This window comes from Oncorhynchus keta, chromosome 7, assembly GCF_023373465.1.
Source record: "Oncorhynchus keta strain PuntledgeMale-10-30-2019 chromosome 7, Oket_V2, whole genome shotgun sequence".
Classification (NCBI taxonomy): Eukaryota; Metazoa; Chordata; class Actinopteri; order Salmoniformes; family Salmonidae; genus Oncorhynchus; species Oncorhynchus keta.
The window spans coordinates 1,981,736-1,998,207 of NC_068427.1; the positions used below are offsets into that span (position 1 = coordinate 1,981,736).

A 16,472-nucleotide genomic window follows, 5' to 3' on the forward strand; every position below is an offset into this window, starting at 1 on the left:
ACTAATTAAAATTCCACGAAACAACATTGTTGGTCTTAAACTTCAATGAAAAAACATTATGGTGTGTTCAAGATGACAGACCAAAATGTCTATTCATTTTCTATTTATTTTCTATTGAAGTCTATTTTTACAGCACCTTTCATACACGAAAGCAGCTCAAGAAGCTTCATATGCTCTAGGTGCATTAGAACCTGAGTTCAATATCCATATAGTGAAGTGAATACAGGATAAACGCTGAGTGTAACAAAAAAGATTTCGATTACATAGGCTGACCAGGTGAATCCAGGTGAAAGCTCTGATCCCTTATTGATGTCACTTGTTAAATCCACTTAAATCAGTGTAGAGGAATAGGAGGAGACCGGTTAGGGATCTGATCCTTTTTTTCAATTTTCACCCAAAATTACATATCTAACTGCCTGTAGCTCAGGAACTGAAACAAGGATATGCATATTCTTGATACCATTTGAAAGGAAACACTTACGTTTTTGGAAATGTTGAATTCATGTAGGAGAATATAACACATTAGATCTGGTAAAAGATAATACAAAGAAAAAAATATGTTTTTATTTTATTTATTTGTACCATCTTTGAAATGCAAGAGAAAGGCCATAATGTATTATTCCAGCACAGGCACAATGTAGATTTTTCCCAATAGATGGCAACAGTGTATGTTAAAAGTTTTAGACTGATCCAATGAACCATTGCATATGTTCAAAATGTTGTATCAAGACTGTCAAAATGTGCCTAATTGGTTTATTGATACATTTTCAAGTTCATAGTTGTGCACTCTCCTCAAACAATAGCATGGTATTATTTCACTGTAATAGCTACTGTAAAATTGGACAGTGCAGTTAGTTTAAGAAGAATTTAAGCTTTCTGCCCATATCATATATGCTTATGTCCTGGGAAAATGTTTTGTTACTTACAACCTCATGTTAATCACATTAGCCTATGTTAGCTCAACCATACCGTGGGGAGGACACCGAACCTGTAGAGGTTAATTAAGGATTTTTGAGCCTTGAGACAATTGAGACATGGTTTGTGTATGTGTTTGTGCATGTGGGCAAGAAAACATATTTAAGTGCCTTTGAATGGTCATATACATGTGTAGATACTAAAATGTTATTTTGTGTTTTTTCCTGCAGGGAGTGCTTGGAGAAAAGGGTATGAAGGTATGTTCAAATGATCTATTATTATCACCTTGTTGTGGTCCCAAATACCGTTGAATGCTCCCTCAGGTTTATTATTTATTGTCTGGTCGAAGACCTTAAGGTTGAAACGTTGCACAATAAAACTGCACGGGCATTCAACAGAAAGCAGGTGTCGGGCTTTTTTTATTTACATCTCAGTGCTAGAGTCTTCAATACAGACACCCTGGTTCTAATCCAGGCTGTATCACAACCGGCCGTGATTGGGAGATACCATGGGGTGGTGCACAATTGGTTTGGCCGGTGTAGGCCGTCATTGTAAATAAGAATTTGTTCTTAACTGACTTGCCTAGTTAAATAAAATGTAAGTATTTCTGACTTTACTTTTTGTACCATGTACCTGCAAGTTACTGGATGTGTGTGTACACTACTTCTTAACCTGTTGTCCAAATAACCACATAATAGTGAATGGCACTCCAATTGTCTTGTTCATGCTGGTCTTTTGTATTTTATTATCGGTCTCCTCCATACCTTTTGATATAACCTCATTATGATCAGTCAATGCATTTTGATCAAGATGGAGTGACTGAATGTTGAAATTAGTTCACCTCCTGAGCTGCAACAAATTATGACAACTCCCACCATTATCGCATTCTTCATTATCTTCATTTAAAGTCACATTTCCAACTAGTATGTGTAGCATGATGTACTAATTACTCTACCCATATTGTTATGAACAACACAACCAGTTTTATTTTTTTAAAGGTTGTTTCTGAAGCTAATACAATGCTTTCCCGTCTCCATATCAAGAGGGTATTCTTTGGAAACAATAAAGATGTATAACTGTTTGAATGTCCTATTGTCTCCTTAGGGAAAAGCAGGCTTCGGATACCCTGGGTCGAAGGGCGACCCCGGCCCCGCTGGTCCCCCCGGACCACCAGGCTCCCCGGGGCCCGCGGCTGAGGTGGTATCACGTGGCGACAGCTCCGTGATTCAGACGGTTGCGGGTCCCAGAGGACCAGCTGGAACTCCGGGACCTGCAGGCCCTGAGGGGCCCGCAGGAGCCGACGGAGAGCCTGTGAGTTGTCTGCCCTGCCCTTCCACCTCAATACCAGCAGAGGGCAATCAATAAGAAAGTTATTTAGTCAGCCGTGATCTGATTCTCCATATTTATCCCACTGCACTTGCACACTCCCCGTCATGGATTTAAAAGCATTGGATTGGGGTAAACATTGGCCCAATGGAGTTTCAACCATTGTTAAATCCATTAGAGGGAAAACATCCTACTGTGTCCAACCTAACCTCGAACGCTTCGGGAAGGTTACAGCTCTCATGGTCACTTCGGGAGAAGTATTGAGAATCGGAACGTGGCCACAGTAGGATTATTTAAGCCTTATGGGTAATCTTATATCTGTGCCTATGGACAACTTCTACCTGGAATAGTGCTTAGTGTTTATAGCCAAGTGCAACTAACAGGCAGAACTTAAATGATTTAGTGACATCTTAGACCAGGATATATTTTTTTCTCTTCTTGATAATAAATATCCATACTTTATAAGACAAGTTGTAATTAATGGATTGCATAAATTGGAAAATATAATGTAAGCGTGTACTACCATGAGTTTTCCATTCATATAACCTGTACGACCTGTGCAGGTGATCTTAGTGCGTATTGATGGTTTAACACCTGGAGATAAAATGGTGGTCAACAGCGGTTGCAATTAACCTGTTGTGTCTTCAAGTTTGAAATAATTTCCTTTTTGATCAGTGTCGTAGACCATACTTTTAATTATGTTTTATTTTCCCCCTCTTCACAGGGTGATCCTGGTGAAGATGGTTCTCAAGTAAGTTGCAAAAAAGCGGAATTACATTTTTGCCAGCAGCACCTTTAGTCACTAATGCTCTGGGTAACATGAAAACAGCCTAACCAGCTCTGCTGGGGTGAGTAAAATGGTTAGAGTGAGGTGTTCTCTCATTTGTATCTGGAAGTACAGTAGTTAGCAAATTAGCCAGTTAGCTTGGGTGCTTGACTGCTGTTATGAGGTCAGAACGCTCTGTTCAACCCTACTCCTCGGCCAAAGCGTCCAGTGTGTGCTCTGAATGCTCCGAAAGCGAAACGAACTGACAATCTGACAATGCTCTGAATTTATGAGCGCACTCTGGCACTCCAGATTTGAATTTAGGAACACACCCGAAATCGTAAGATGTCTAGCTAGTTATTTGTTATGCAAACAAGCTAGCAAGAGGTTGCATAGCAACAGCATCAACTTCCGGTAGACAGGCGAAGCGCTAGTACGCTCAACTGAAGGGATAATGCTCGTTTACAGTATACTAAAATTAGCTAATAGTATGTAGTATATACTCATTAAATATGTTGTATACAGTATGTTATTATGGGTATTCAAACACAGCCTAGGTTTAGCATCTTTAACTGCCAGTACTTGTATTTCTCAAGATACTAGTCAGCTCTCTGGTCTGTCTCTTACCCAGGGCCTTGTTGGACCGCCAGGCTTCCCTGGAACCCCAGGAGACTCTGGGCTCAAAGGAGAGAAGGTACTAAATGCTGTCATGGCATGACATTGTTGTTTTGAGAAGCTGGCATAATGTAGCCTGGTCCCAGATCATTTTGTGCTGTATAACCAACTCTTATGGTCGTTTGGAAAGACACTGAACATAGGAGTTAGCAAGAAAACACAAACAAATCTGGGACCAGGCTAGGCATTATGCAGCAGTCATAAGTTGCAGTCTGTTATCTGTGGATTGCCCTCCCCAATGAGTCAAAGACCAGTGTCAGCATGAGCGGGGGATCAATCCAGTCCAGAAAAAGTCAAAGAAGACTTATTGATTGAAATGTTTCAAACACTGCTTCAGATCTTGTGTCAATAAACACATGACCATATTGAGATGTACCCCTTGTTTGTGTCCCGAATTGCACCCTATTCCCTTTATAGTACGCTACTTGGGCTCTTGTCAAAAGTAGTGCACTATGAAGGGAATAGGCTGCCATTCGGTGCGTGGCCCATGGCTAGGTTATTCAATACAAGTTTATTTGTCCCCTTAGGGCAATTACTAGCTAATTACTAATGCAGTCAATCGTTCATGTGTGTCTGCTCCACAGGGTGACCGTGGTGAGGGCCAGCCGGGCCCCAGTGGACCTCCCGGACCCCCAGGACTCCCAGCGCCATCCAGTCACGACCGGCCCGTGAGTCCACATTGACCTCAGTCATTTGAGCCAAAGTTCTAGTTATGTATTTTCTACAACCACTTGCAGCTAGCAAAGGACACTGGAACCAACACAACAGGGTTGTTGATACCAACAATTGTCAGTTGAGATCAACAAATCATATTTTAGCGAAATTATTTCAGATGGGAAGAAGGGGCCAAGAGAGCTACTGTAGTTGTGGAGCACATGACTTCTATGACGTCTGTGAGCTATTTCACCTTCTTTGTTTCAGACCTTTGTGGACATGGAAGGCTCTGGGTTCCCTGACTTGGAGGCTCTTCGGGTAGGTCCACTTTTCTTATATTGGCTCCACTCTATAAGCAAAAGGGCCATAGATTGCCTTGTCATCCAACACTGGTGCAGTTGTTAGGAGTGTAGGGTCAATTTGCCCCTAGATGCTGGTCTTTGGTATTTTTTTGCATTTTCCCAACTAATGGTTAAGATTAGGATTGGAGGAAGGGAAGTTGATCCTAGATCTGCACCTAGGGGGAACTTCATCCCAGAGCGTTGTTAGGGCTCCACTACACCTGTATAAACAACCCAAACTCCGTACATATTGTTTTATGTATTCGCCTGACAAAACATCCAACTCAAGGAGCGCACAGCGTCCTACCTCACATTGGATCCCGTCTTGAGCTGTGAAATGCATTTGAAGGAATTTGGAAAGGCCTTGATTTACTTAGCCGATGTCAAGCTGAAACTTTTACAAACTAGGGTTCATGGATTTCCGTCAGCAGTTTACTCTGACAAAAATGTATTCATTTATTTATTTTTATTTGACTAAATTGATTGAGAATTGTACCTTATTTTTTGCAGCAACAAACTAGGAGAACAGTTGCAGGAGGAGGAGAGGAGTTGAATGTGCAAAAATGAAATATGCAATAGTCCTGATTCGTGATGTATTCTCTGTGTATTTTCTGGGGTGGTAGGGACTGCCTGGTTTGCCTGGCCCTCCTGGACTCCCCGGGGCCCCAGGTCCTGCCGTTGTTGGTACAGGGCTCTCGAGCTCGTTTGGCCCCCAAGGTCCTCCAGGACAAGATGGTGCCCCTGGTCAACCGGTAGGTCCTCAGGAGATGGACCCTTCTCTCCGTTTGTTTGCCTTTCATGTAACATACCACAGTGGAACCATAATAGTCATAAGTGTTTGATTGTGTTTTTATCCATGATTATTTGGAATGGATGTGCTGTGCTTTATCATCATGTAAGAGGGAAGGTGACCTATCTGCATTGAAAGGACCATGTGAGAAATCAATTGACCCACCACACTGCTGATAGTGTGCAAAGTGTAATGATTATGATGATGATTAAGTTAATAAACATAATATTAAGTCCTAAACTTGTGCTTTGTAGGGGTTACCCGGCCCACCTGGTACAGATGGTCGCCCAGCAGTTGCAGGGGCCAGGGGAGAGAAGGTGACTGAAAAAACACAAATGATTCTAACGATCAAGTTCTTTCCATCTCTTCATCATGGCTTCTTGTGTCATTACCAAATGGCATCATTGATTGTTTTCTGAAGACAAGTACCTATGGGATTTGAATGGGATCAATTCAAGTTGATCACCTCTACATTCGGAGTTGCAATCTACTGTGGAGATAGCCTGCAGAGTTCTGTAATACTATCCAGGTCTATGCCCAAACAGTTCGAGCTTCTACTTTTAAAAATCCATCTCTCCAGAAAAAGTCCCTCACTGTTAATGCTTGTTATAGACCCCCCTCAGCTCCCAGCTGTGCCCTGGACACCGTATCTGAATTGATTGCCCCCCCCATCTATCGTCAGAGTTCGTACTGTTAGGTGACCTAAACTGGAATATGCTTAACACCCCGGCCATCCTACAATCTAAACTAGATGCCCTCAATCTCACACAAATGATCAATGAACCTATCAGGTACAACCCCAAATCTGTAAACATGGGCACGCTCATAGATATCATCCTGACCAATTTGCCCTCGAAATACACCTCTGCTGTTTTCAACCAGGATCTCAGCGATCACTGCCTCATTGCCTGCGTCCGTAATGGGTCCGCGGTCAAACGACCACCACTCATCACTGTCAAATGCTCCCTAAAACACTTCTGCACGCAGGCCTTTCTAATCGACCTGGCCCAGGTATCCTGGAAGGATATTGACCTCATCCCGTCAGTAGAGGATGCCTGGTTGTTCTTTAAAAGTGCTTTCCTCACCATCTTAAATAAGCATGACCCTTTCAAAAAATGTAGAACTAAGAACAGATATAGCCCTTGGTTCATTCCAGACTTGACTCCCCTTGACCAGCACAAAACATCCTGTGGCATACTGCACTTGCATCGAATGCTGGGGGTGATTTCTTGATCCACCTCTACGCAGATGACACCATTCTGAATACATCTGGCCCTTCTTTGGACACTGTGTTAACAAACCTCCAAACGAGCTTCAATGCCATACAGCACTCCTTCCGTGGCCTCCAACTTCTCTTAAATACAAGTCAAATTAAATGCATGCTCTTTAACTGATCGCTGCCCGCACCCCCCCTGCCCGATTAGCATCACTACTCTGGACGGTTGTGACTTAGAATATGTGGACATCTACAAATACCTAGATGTCTGGCTAGACTGTAAACTCTCCTTCCAGACTCATATTAAGCATCTCCAATCCAAAATTAAATCTAGAATCTGCTTCCTATTTCGCAACAAAGCCTCCTTCACTCATGCTGCCAAACATACCCTCGTAAAACTGACTATCCTACCTATCATTGACTTCGGCGATGTCATTTACAAAATAGCCTCCAACTCTCTACTCAGCAAATTGGATGCAGTCTATCACAGTGCCATCCGTTTTATCACCAAAGCCCCATATACTACCCACCACTGCGACCTGTATGCTTTCGTTGGCTGGTCCTCGCTACATATTCGTCGCCAAACCCACTGGCTCCAGGTTATCTATAAGTCTTTACTAGGTATAGCTCCACCTTATGTCAGCTCACTGGTCACCATAGTAACACCCACCCGTAGCACACACTCCAGCAGGTATATTTCACTGGTCATCCCCAAAGCCAACACCTTATTTGACCTCCTTTTCTTCCAGTTCTCTGCTGCCAATGACTGGAGCGAATTGCAAAAATCACTGAAGTTGGAGACTCATATCTCCCTCACTAACTTTAAGCATCAGCTGTCAGAGCAGCTTACCGATCGCTGCAGCTGTACACAACCCATCTGTAAATAGCCCATCCAACCAACTACCTACCTCATCCCATATTTGTTTTTCTGCTCTTTTGCACACGAGTATTTCTACTTGCACATCCTCATCTGCAAATCTATCACTCCAGTGTTAATTGCTATATTGTAATTACTTCACCACTATTGGCCTATTTATTGCCTTACCTCCTGACTTCATTTGCACACACTGGATACAGATTTTTCTATTGTGTTGTTGACTGTGCGTTTGTTTATCCCATGTGTAAATCTGTGTTGTTGTTTTTGTCGCACTGCTTTATCTTGGCCAGGTCGCAGTTGTAAATGAGAACTTGTTCTCAACTGGCCTACCTGGTGAAATAAATGTGAAATTAAAATATTTAAAAATTCCCCCTCTACAGGGTGACCCAGGTGAACTCGGTCTTCCGGGAGCAGTCGGCGCAAAGGTGGGTACCGAGCCTTTTACTTTACCTTGTCAAAGACTCCATTGAAAACACAGAAGTCAGATTTGAAAACATACAGTGTTCTACAAGGGCTCAAACTTTTGCTCTTTTCCTCTCTTCCTCCAGCAAAGCTCCTCCTCCTACTTTCCTGGCTATCTCTCCAAACTGTTATCTTCTTACTGTATGTCGTCTTGCTCCCCTAGACCTGCCAATATGCAGCAGGTACCAGGTCCCCAGCATGGGAGTGTGGACTTTCTGTGTCTCTAAGGCATGGTTGTGTTCATTAGGCACCAAACAGACGGAAACAGGGAGGGGCTTCCTGAACTTTACTTGTAAAAGGTTAATAAAAAAAATATGTTGGGTTCCCTAATGAACACGACCCAGGTTTATCTTACTCACACTTCCCTAAAGAGCTACTGGGTGCGCAGGCTTTTGTTCCAAATGCCTGCACACCCAGGATCTCTCCAAGACCAGAGTTGGTGACCCTTGATTTTGTGCTGTACTAAATGTAGTTTTAAAACCATGTTAAGAATGTGGAATGGCTAAAATGAATCAATTTAGCGTGTGTGTATGAACTGTAGTGCTGACCCAATTTAGTTGACTGGTCGATTGTTTGGTCAAAAGGCTGTTGATTAACTGAGATTTCTTTAGTCGAGCAGTAGCAAAAAAATAATTATTTTTATTGTGTACATGACACTTGTCTGATTTGTGCCTGTCCATCACTCTGACACTCTGACATTGCATTAGGAGATGAGAAAACAGCCCTTGCCTTAATTGTCTAAGAAAATTAAAGGAGAGAGAAAACCCCAATTTATTTAAGTCTATAATCAACAGCCTAACTGTTCAATGTGCCTGGCTTTATAAATCATCCATACAGTGTATTCAGAAAGTATTCAGATCACTTCCCTTTTTCCACATTTTGTTACGTTACAGCCTTATTCTAAAATGAGTAAAACATTTATTTCCACCTCATCAATCTATCCCACAATACCTGATAATGACAAAGCAAAAACAGGTTTACATTTTTGCACATTTATAAAAATAGGGAAAACATACCTATGAGACTCGAAATTGAGCTCAGCTGCATCCTGTTTCCATTGATCATCCTTGAGACGTTTCTACATCTTGATTGGAGTCCACCTGTGGTAAATCCAATTGAGTGGACTTGATTTGGAAAGGCACACACCTGTCTATATAAGGTTCCACAGTTGACAGTGCATGTCAGATTAAAACCCAACCCATGAGGTCGAAGGAATTGTCCGCAGAGCTCCAGGACAGGGTTGAGTTGAGCCACAGATCTGGGGAAGGGTGCCAAAACAATTCTGCAGCATTGAAGGTCCACAAGAACACAGTTGCCTCCATCATCCTTAAATGGAAAAAGTTTGGAACCACCAAGACTCTTCCTATAGCTGGCCAAACTGAACAATTGGGGAGAAGGGCTTGGGTCAGGGAGGTGAACAAGAACCTGATGTTCACTCTGACAGACCTCCACAGTTCCTCTGTTGAGACAGGAGAAACTTCCACAAGCCCAACCATCTCTGTAGCACTCGACCAATCAGGCCTTTATGGTAGAGTGGCCAGATGGAAACCACTCCTCAGTACAGAACATTTACTCAGTACTTTTTTGAAGCACCTTTGGCAGCAATTACAGCCTAGAGTATTCTTGAGAGTATTCTTGAATATGATGCTACAAGCTTGGCACACCTGTATTCTCCCATTCTCTGCAGATCCTGTTAAACTCTGTCAGGTTGGATGGGGCTCGTCGCTGCACAGCTATTTTCAGGTCTCTCGAGATGTTCGATCAATTTTAAATACGGGTTCTGGCTGGGCCACTCAAGGACATTCAGAGACTTGTCCCGAAGCTACTCCTGCGTTGTCTTGGCTGTGTGCTTACGGTTGTTGTCCTGTTGGAAGGTGAACCTTCGCCCCAGTCTGAGGTCCTGAGCGCTCTGGAGCAGGTTTTCATCAAGGATATCTGTACTTTTCTCCATTCATCTTTCCCTCAATCGGACTACTCTCCCTGCCCTCCCACAGCATGATGCTGCCAACACCACGCTTCACCATTGGGATGGTGCCAGGTTTTCTCCAGACTTGACGCTTGTCATTCAGGCCAAAGAGTTCAATCTTGGTTTCTTCAAACCAGATAATCTTGTTGCTCATGGTCTGAGAGTTCTTTAAGTGCCTTTTGGCAAACTCCAAGTGGGCTGTCACGTGCCTTTTTACTGAGGAGTGGCCTGATTGGCCATAACGGCCTGATTGGTGGAGTGCTGCAGTGATGGTTGTTCTTCTGGAAGGTTCTCCCATCTCCACAGAGGACCTCTGGACAGAGCCCCAGAACCATCTGCCTGAGGGGACTTTTCTCTGGGTTAATCTCTTTGTAGCTGAGGGCTTTGTGGTGGAATGTGTGGGCATCGCAACCTTTTAGGATTTTGATAAGACCCTTCTCCCCCAATTGCTCAGTTTGGCTGTGCGGCCAGCTCTAGGAAGAGTCTTCGTGGTTCCAAACTTCTTCCATTTAAGAATGTTCTCCCGAGTGGTCTAAGACACTGCGTCTCAGTGCAAGAGGCGACACTGCAGTACCTGGTTCAAATCCAGGGTGCATCACATCCGGTCATGATTGGGAGTCCCATTGGGTGGCACACATTTGGCCCGGCATTGTCTGGTTTTGGCCGGGGTAGGCCGTCATTGTAAATAATAATTTGTTCTTAACTGACTTGCCTAGTTAATTAAAGGTTAACACCAAAAAAATACATATATATAATATGACAGAGCCCACTGTGTTCTTGGGGATCTTCAATGGTGGAGACATTTTTTGGCACCCTTCCCCAGATCTGTGCCTTGACACAATCCTGTCTCTGAACTCTATGGACAATTCCTTCGACCTCATGTCTTGGTTTTTGCTCTGACATGCACTGTCAACTTTGGGACCTTATATAGACAGGTGTGTGCCTTTCCAAATAATGTCCAATCAATTGAATCTACCACAAGTGTAATCCAATCAAGTTGTAGAAACATCTCAAGGATGATCAATGGAAAAAGGATACATCTGAGCTCAATTTTGAGTTTCATAGCAAAGTGTCTGAATACTTAAGTAAAGTATTTCTGTTTTTATATTTAATACATTTGCACAAATTTCTAAAAATCTGTTTTCGCTTTGTTATTATGGGTATTGTGTTAAGATTGTTGAGGATTTGATCCATTGTAGAATAAGGCTGTAACGTAACAAAATGTACATACAGGGAAGGGGTCTGAGTACTTTTGGAATGCACTCTGTATCTTCAGAAGTAAGACAAATCCTGTTTGTGTAGCCTACTGATTGGATAAACAATTTCACAAATTTGGCTGTTTTTAATATTTGCTATGATAAAGGGTTTACTTTTTTTAACAGCTTCTCTGTTATTATTTACACTTTATTTTGTGTTATTTACACTGTTCAAGTTGTCCAAAAAAGTATATTTATAGTCATATTAACACTCCTTTTTCCTTCTTGTTCTTATTATTATAATTATTCTTATTTAACGACCATCGTGCTGTAGGCCTAGGACCGCATCCAGTTTATTTCTAAATACCGTCACTTATTTAGGCCTATATTTCAGTATTTATATAGGCTACTGTATCAATCAATCATTCATTTGTTCATGTCATCACACAGCGTATGAGTAATTCATGATTTGAAATGCAATCAAGCATTTTAGTTTTCAAATAAAATAACAAAGCGACCTTGAATAGGCTAATTAGCGTAAACAATAAATAAACCGTTACATGACAGCAATTGTGTTCACAAATACATGCAACTGTTTTTAGTCTGCTGAAATAGACTTTCCAAAAAAAAGGCATTACAACAGGCTCTCTGGTACGCGTATAATTTATTTTGCGTTCTTTACATTGTTCCAAATGGTCAGAAGAATTATATTGCAATCGAACAGCACCTGTTTTTCCAATTTTTTGACACATGCGTTATGGTGTTCGGAGTATATAACCAATTTATTGATGTGACTATGATATGCTATAGGCCAGGGCCTATTGGTCACGTGCATGCGATACATACATGTGTCACGAAAGAGAGCAAGGATTTCGGGTGATTTCTGTAACAGAACTTTCAGTCAGAAATCGCTGTAATTATATTGCAGCTTCAGCAACATGGACAGCGCAATAAACACTGTCGATGTTCTGCTCTGGTCGCCTGAGCAGGGAGGAAAGACAACGGGTGCTAGTCACACAGTCACTCGCTGTAAAAATAAAAAAAATACACAGCACAGCAAGTCTAAGCCCAGCCCGGCACAAATCAATTGTAGTCGGACTCGCTGTAGTCATTTGTGTGTCTTAATTATTTAATCAAACAGTTATCTTAAAGCGTCAGACAAACTCAGTGCATATAGTTGTCTATATATATAGTGTCTATATATGGAAAAATGCACATTTGACATTTTTGACCAATCGATTGGTTGAAAGAACAGACAACTTTTTCTGACTAAGGTTTTGTTGTCTGGGACAGTCCTAATGATCTCTAAGTCATGTTTCAGTCTAGGGGACTATTTCAACTGTCCTATGACTGGATCTGCAGTTGGTCAGTTTATCCTAATGTTGCTTAGATTGCCCTACAGTGTGATTAATACCTATGTGACGTGTGTCCTACTAGTACACTCTTAGAAAAGAAGGTGCTATCTAGAACCTAAAACGGTTGTTTGGCTGTCCCCATAAGAGAACCCATTGAATAAATATGTATTTATTTCCACAGAGGGTTCTACATGGAACTCAAAAGGTTTCTACCGTGAACCAAAAAGTGTTCTACCTGGAACTAAAAATAGTTATCTATGGGGACAGCCGAAGAACCCTTTTTGAACCCTTTTTTTTCAAAGAGTGTAGTTTGTGGATTTAATGGCTCATCAATATGATAATGACTGTTTTTTAATCTTGACCTTCATCCTATTCGACAGGGCGCACAGGGATTGACTGGTATCCCTGGTCAGCCAGGACTGGGCGGATTGGCTGGCCTTCCTGGACCAATGGGACCAGTGGGACAACCCGGGCCACCAGGACCCCCCGGACCAAGCTATCACGCTGGCTTTGTGAGTCCCCATGAGAGATGGGTTTCCTTATCTCAATGGTCTTTACGATGCATGATTACTAATGCCCAATGTTAAAACTGAGTGTTTCTTAGTATCACAAGAATCTCACTAGCTTGTCAAACGAGCTGTAAACATTACCCAGTGTTAAACGATTGCTGCATCAACATTCATATTTACATTTTATTTATCAGTTTTAGTTCAACAATAGTTTTTGGTAGTGATGCACCGATATGACATTTTTGGCCGATACCGATTACAAATATTTTTCTTGGCAAAACAAACAATGCCGATAACCGATATTCAAAATTTTAGCTGCCTTTTAAGCATTCTAGTACAGTTAAATAGTTAACACACACGGACGCAGCGGTCTAAGGCACTATATCTCAGTGTAAGAGGCATCAATCACTACAGTCCCTGGTTCAAATCCAGGCTGTGATTGGTAGTCTCATAGGGCGGCGCACAATTGGCCCGGCGTCGTCCGGGTTTGGCCGTGGTAGGCCGTCATTGTAAATCAGAAATTGTTCTTAACTGACTTGCCTAGTTAAAGAAAGGTTACACACACACACAAACAAACAAACACTGACCAAAAAGTTATTTTATTGGCATTATATGTCCCATTTACCAGTAAAACATAATCTAAACCTATTTCTTGAATTTACTTGCTGTGCTGTAAATTGCTGTGCTGTAAACCAACGGGTCATTTGTTCCGTTGTTTCTTTTCTGGATTTTGATAACTAGAGGGTATAGTCCTAATTCTGCTTTACATGCATTGTTTGGGGTTTTGCATAACAAACAGTGTTTTGCATCCAACTGACAGTTGTATATATTAACCGCACACTTGTTGTTTGTGGACATTCATTTTATAATGTCATATGTTTTGCATTTTGCAGAATTCCAATTGGTGTGCAGGGTGTTTGTCCAATTTTGTGAATTATTATATACTGCATTTTGGAGCCTGCTGTTGATACTGCAGACATTTTTTTTAGATTACTGTTAATTATTGGGGTCAAATTTGTCTCCACTTTTGTGGATTGGAGTGACCAGATCTTGGTTCCAAATATTGGGGAAGATCCTAGAGTTGAGGATAATTTTGTGAAGGTTTGTTTTTGTTCTTGGTTCTTTGTTATATGGCCAAAAAAGTTGGAGAAGTGGTTTATCCATACAAATACATTTTTGGAAAGGTAGCTCGTTTGTTTAGTGTGTTCCAAATTTCCCAGAATGGATTTGATTCTATGGATTCTTCAATCACATTGAGCTGCTTTCTGACATGCTGATCCTTAATTTTTCTTTGTGTGTTTTTGGAATGTTTTAGTTTTTCCTCATAGTGAAGGCGTAAACTAAGATTTTCTGGGTCTGTGTTTTTGGTTGGACATTTCTAAGGTTTTTGCATTCTTCATCAAACCATGTCTCATTCTTAGATTTTATGCTTGAATAAAATGTTTATATGTTAGCTGATAGTCAAATATATTGTTCATGATTCCTCAAAGTGAGTAAAGAAATGGTTTAATTTGTCTGGGAGCAGGACGTTGATATCCGCGACGGGGCTGGTTTTCTTTTTGTTATCCATTTTTGACTGTAGACCCTGCCACGTACATCTTGTGTTTGAGCCGTTAAATTGCGACTCTACTTTGTCTCTATACTGACGCTTTGCTTGTTTGATTGCTTTGCGGAGGGAATAGCTACACTGGTTGTATTTGGCCATGTTTCCACTCGCATTGCCAAAATTAAAAGTGGTGGTTCGCGCTTTCAGTTTTGCGCAAATGCTGACATAAATCCACGGTTTCTGGTTAGGGAAGGTTTTGATAGTCACAGGGGGTACAACATCACTGATGCTCTTGCTAATTAACTCGCTCACCTATTCACCGTATACATCAATGTTGTTGTCTGAGGCTACCTGGAACATATCCCATTCCACGTGATAGAAGCAATCTTCAGACTAGCATTGGATAGACCTCACGGGCGTTTCCTGTTTTAGTTTCTGTCTATAGGCTGGGAGCAAAAAAATAGAGTTGTGACACATTTTCTGAAGGGAGGGCAGGGGAGGGCTTTGTATGCATCGCGGAAGTTAGAGAAGCAATGGTCCAGAAGGCTAGCAGCTCGTGTCGCTCATTTGATATGCTGATATAATTTAGGAAGCATTGTTCTCAGATTATCTTTGTTAAAATTCCCAGCTACAATAAATGCAGCCGCAGGATGTATGGTTTCCAGTTTACATAGAGTCCAGTGAAGTTCTTTCAGGGCCGTCAAGGTATCTGCTTTAGCGGTGATATACACGGCTGTGACTATAATAGAAGAGAATTCTCTTGGTAGTTAATGTGGTCGGCATTTGATTGTAAGGAATTCTAGGTCAGGTGAACAAAATGACTTGAGTTCCTCTATGTTGTTATGATTAAACCATGAGTCGTTAATCATAAGGCATACAGCCCCGCCCTTCTTACCAGAGATATTTTTTATTCTGTCGGCGCGATGCGTGAAGGAACCGGGTGGCTGTACCGACTCTGACAACATATCCCGAGTGAGCCGTGTTTCCGTGAAACAGAGAATGTTTCAATCTCTAATGTCTCTGGAAGGCAACTCGTGCCCTAATTGCGTTCACCTTGCTGTCTAGAGATTGAACATTGGCAAGTAATATGTTCGGAAGCGGTGGATGGTGTGCTCGCCTTCTAAGTCAGACCAGTAGGCTGCTCCACTTCCAAATATATGTACGATAAGTTGACTCTCTTTGTCTCTCTTTATCGTTCCCCACCCCCTTTCCATTGTGTAACAAGCCGTCACACCTCAGTCCACGAGGTGTCTTTTATCTCATGTAAGTGTGTATGGGTATTCTGTGTTATTATTGAGTTAGTTAGTAAATAAATAATTAAGCCTATTTGTGTATTGCTGATTCATCAATGAGGTTAGGGTTCTTGCAGATATCAAGGAGTATGCGACATTCAGAAGAGACTGATATGAGGTAATAATAATTAATAATTGACTGTTATTACATTACATTTACATTTAAGTCATTTAGCAGACGCTCTTATCCAGAGCGACTTACAAATTGGTGCATTCACCTTGCAAGATCCCTATATATCTTTAGAGTTTAAGTCGGGAGATAGTAACTCGTTAAACAACTTTTCCCGTGGTGCCCCAAATTGCTAATGAGTTAATTGTTACATGATTCATTTAATCGAGTAACAATTAAACATTGTTAGTTGATAAAATAAATAGCAGTGATCAGATTAATGATTGTCACGACACATCAAACCGCAAACTTAATGCATAATCTATATATGGAAAAATACATGCTTAAAAATTTTGTCAAAAGAACAAGACAACTTTTGGTAGACCAAGATTTATTTTTAGCCGGGGACAGTCCTACTCTCTCATGAGTTGTTCATTGGCGGACCTTAGCTTTCTCACTTCCTTCAGCACTCTCCCC

General features: G+C 41.6%; 1 protein-coding gene across 1 annotated transcript in view; it reads left to right on the forward strand.

Moving 5' to 3' along the window:
* The window catches only part of LOC118385863 (collagen alpha-1(XVIII) chain-like), an 86,592-nt gene that overhangs the window by 41,010 nt on the left and 29,110 nt on the right, over positions 1–16,472 (forward strand). The window contains 10 exon segments of the mRNA XM_052521855.1: positions 1,146–1,172; positions 2,020–2,226; positions 2,966–2,992; positions 3,639–3,701; positions 4,267–4,350; positions 4,604–4,654; positions 5,301–5,429; positions 5,722–5,784; positions 7,941–7,985; positions 12,920–13,051. Coding sequence (XP_052377815.1) covers positions 1,146–1,172; positions 2,020–2,226; positions 2,966–2,992; positions 3,639–3,701; positions 4,267–4,350; positions 4,604–4,654; positions 5,301–5,429; positions 5,722–5,784; positions 7,941–7,985; positions 12,920–13,051 — 828 coding nt within the window.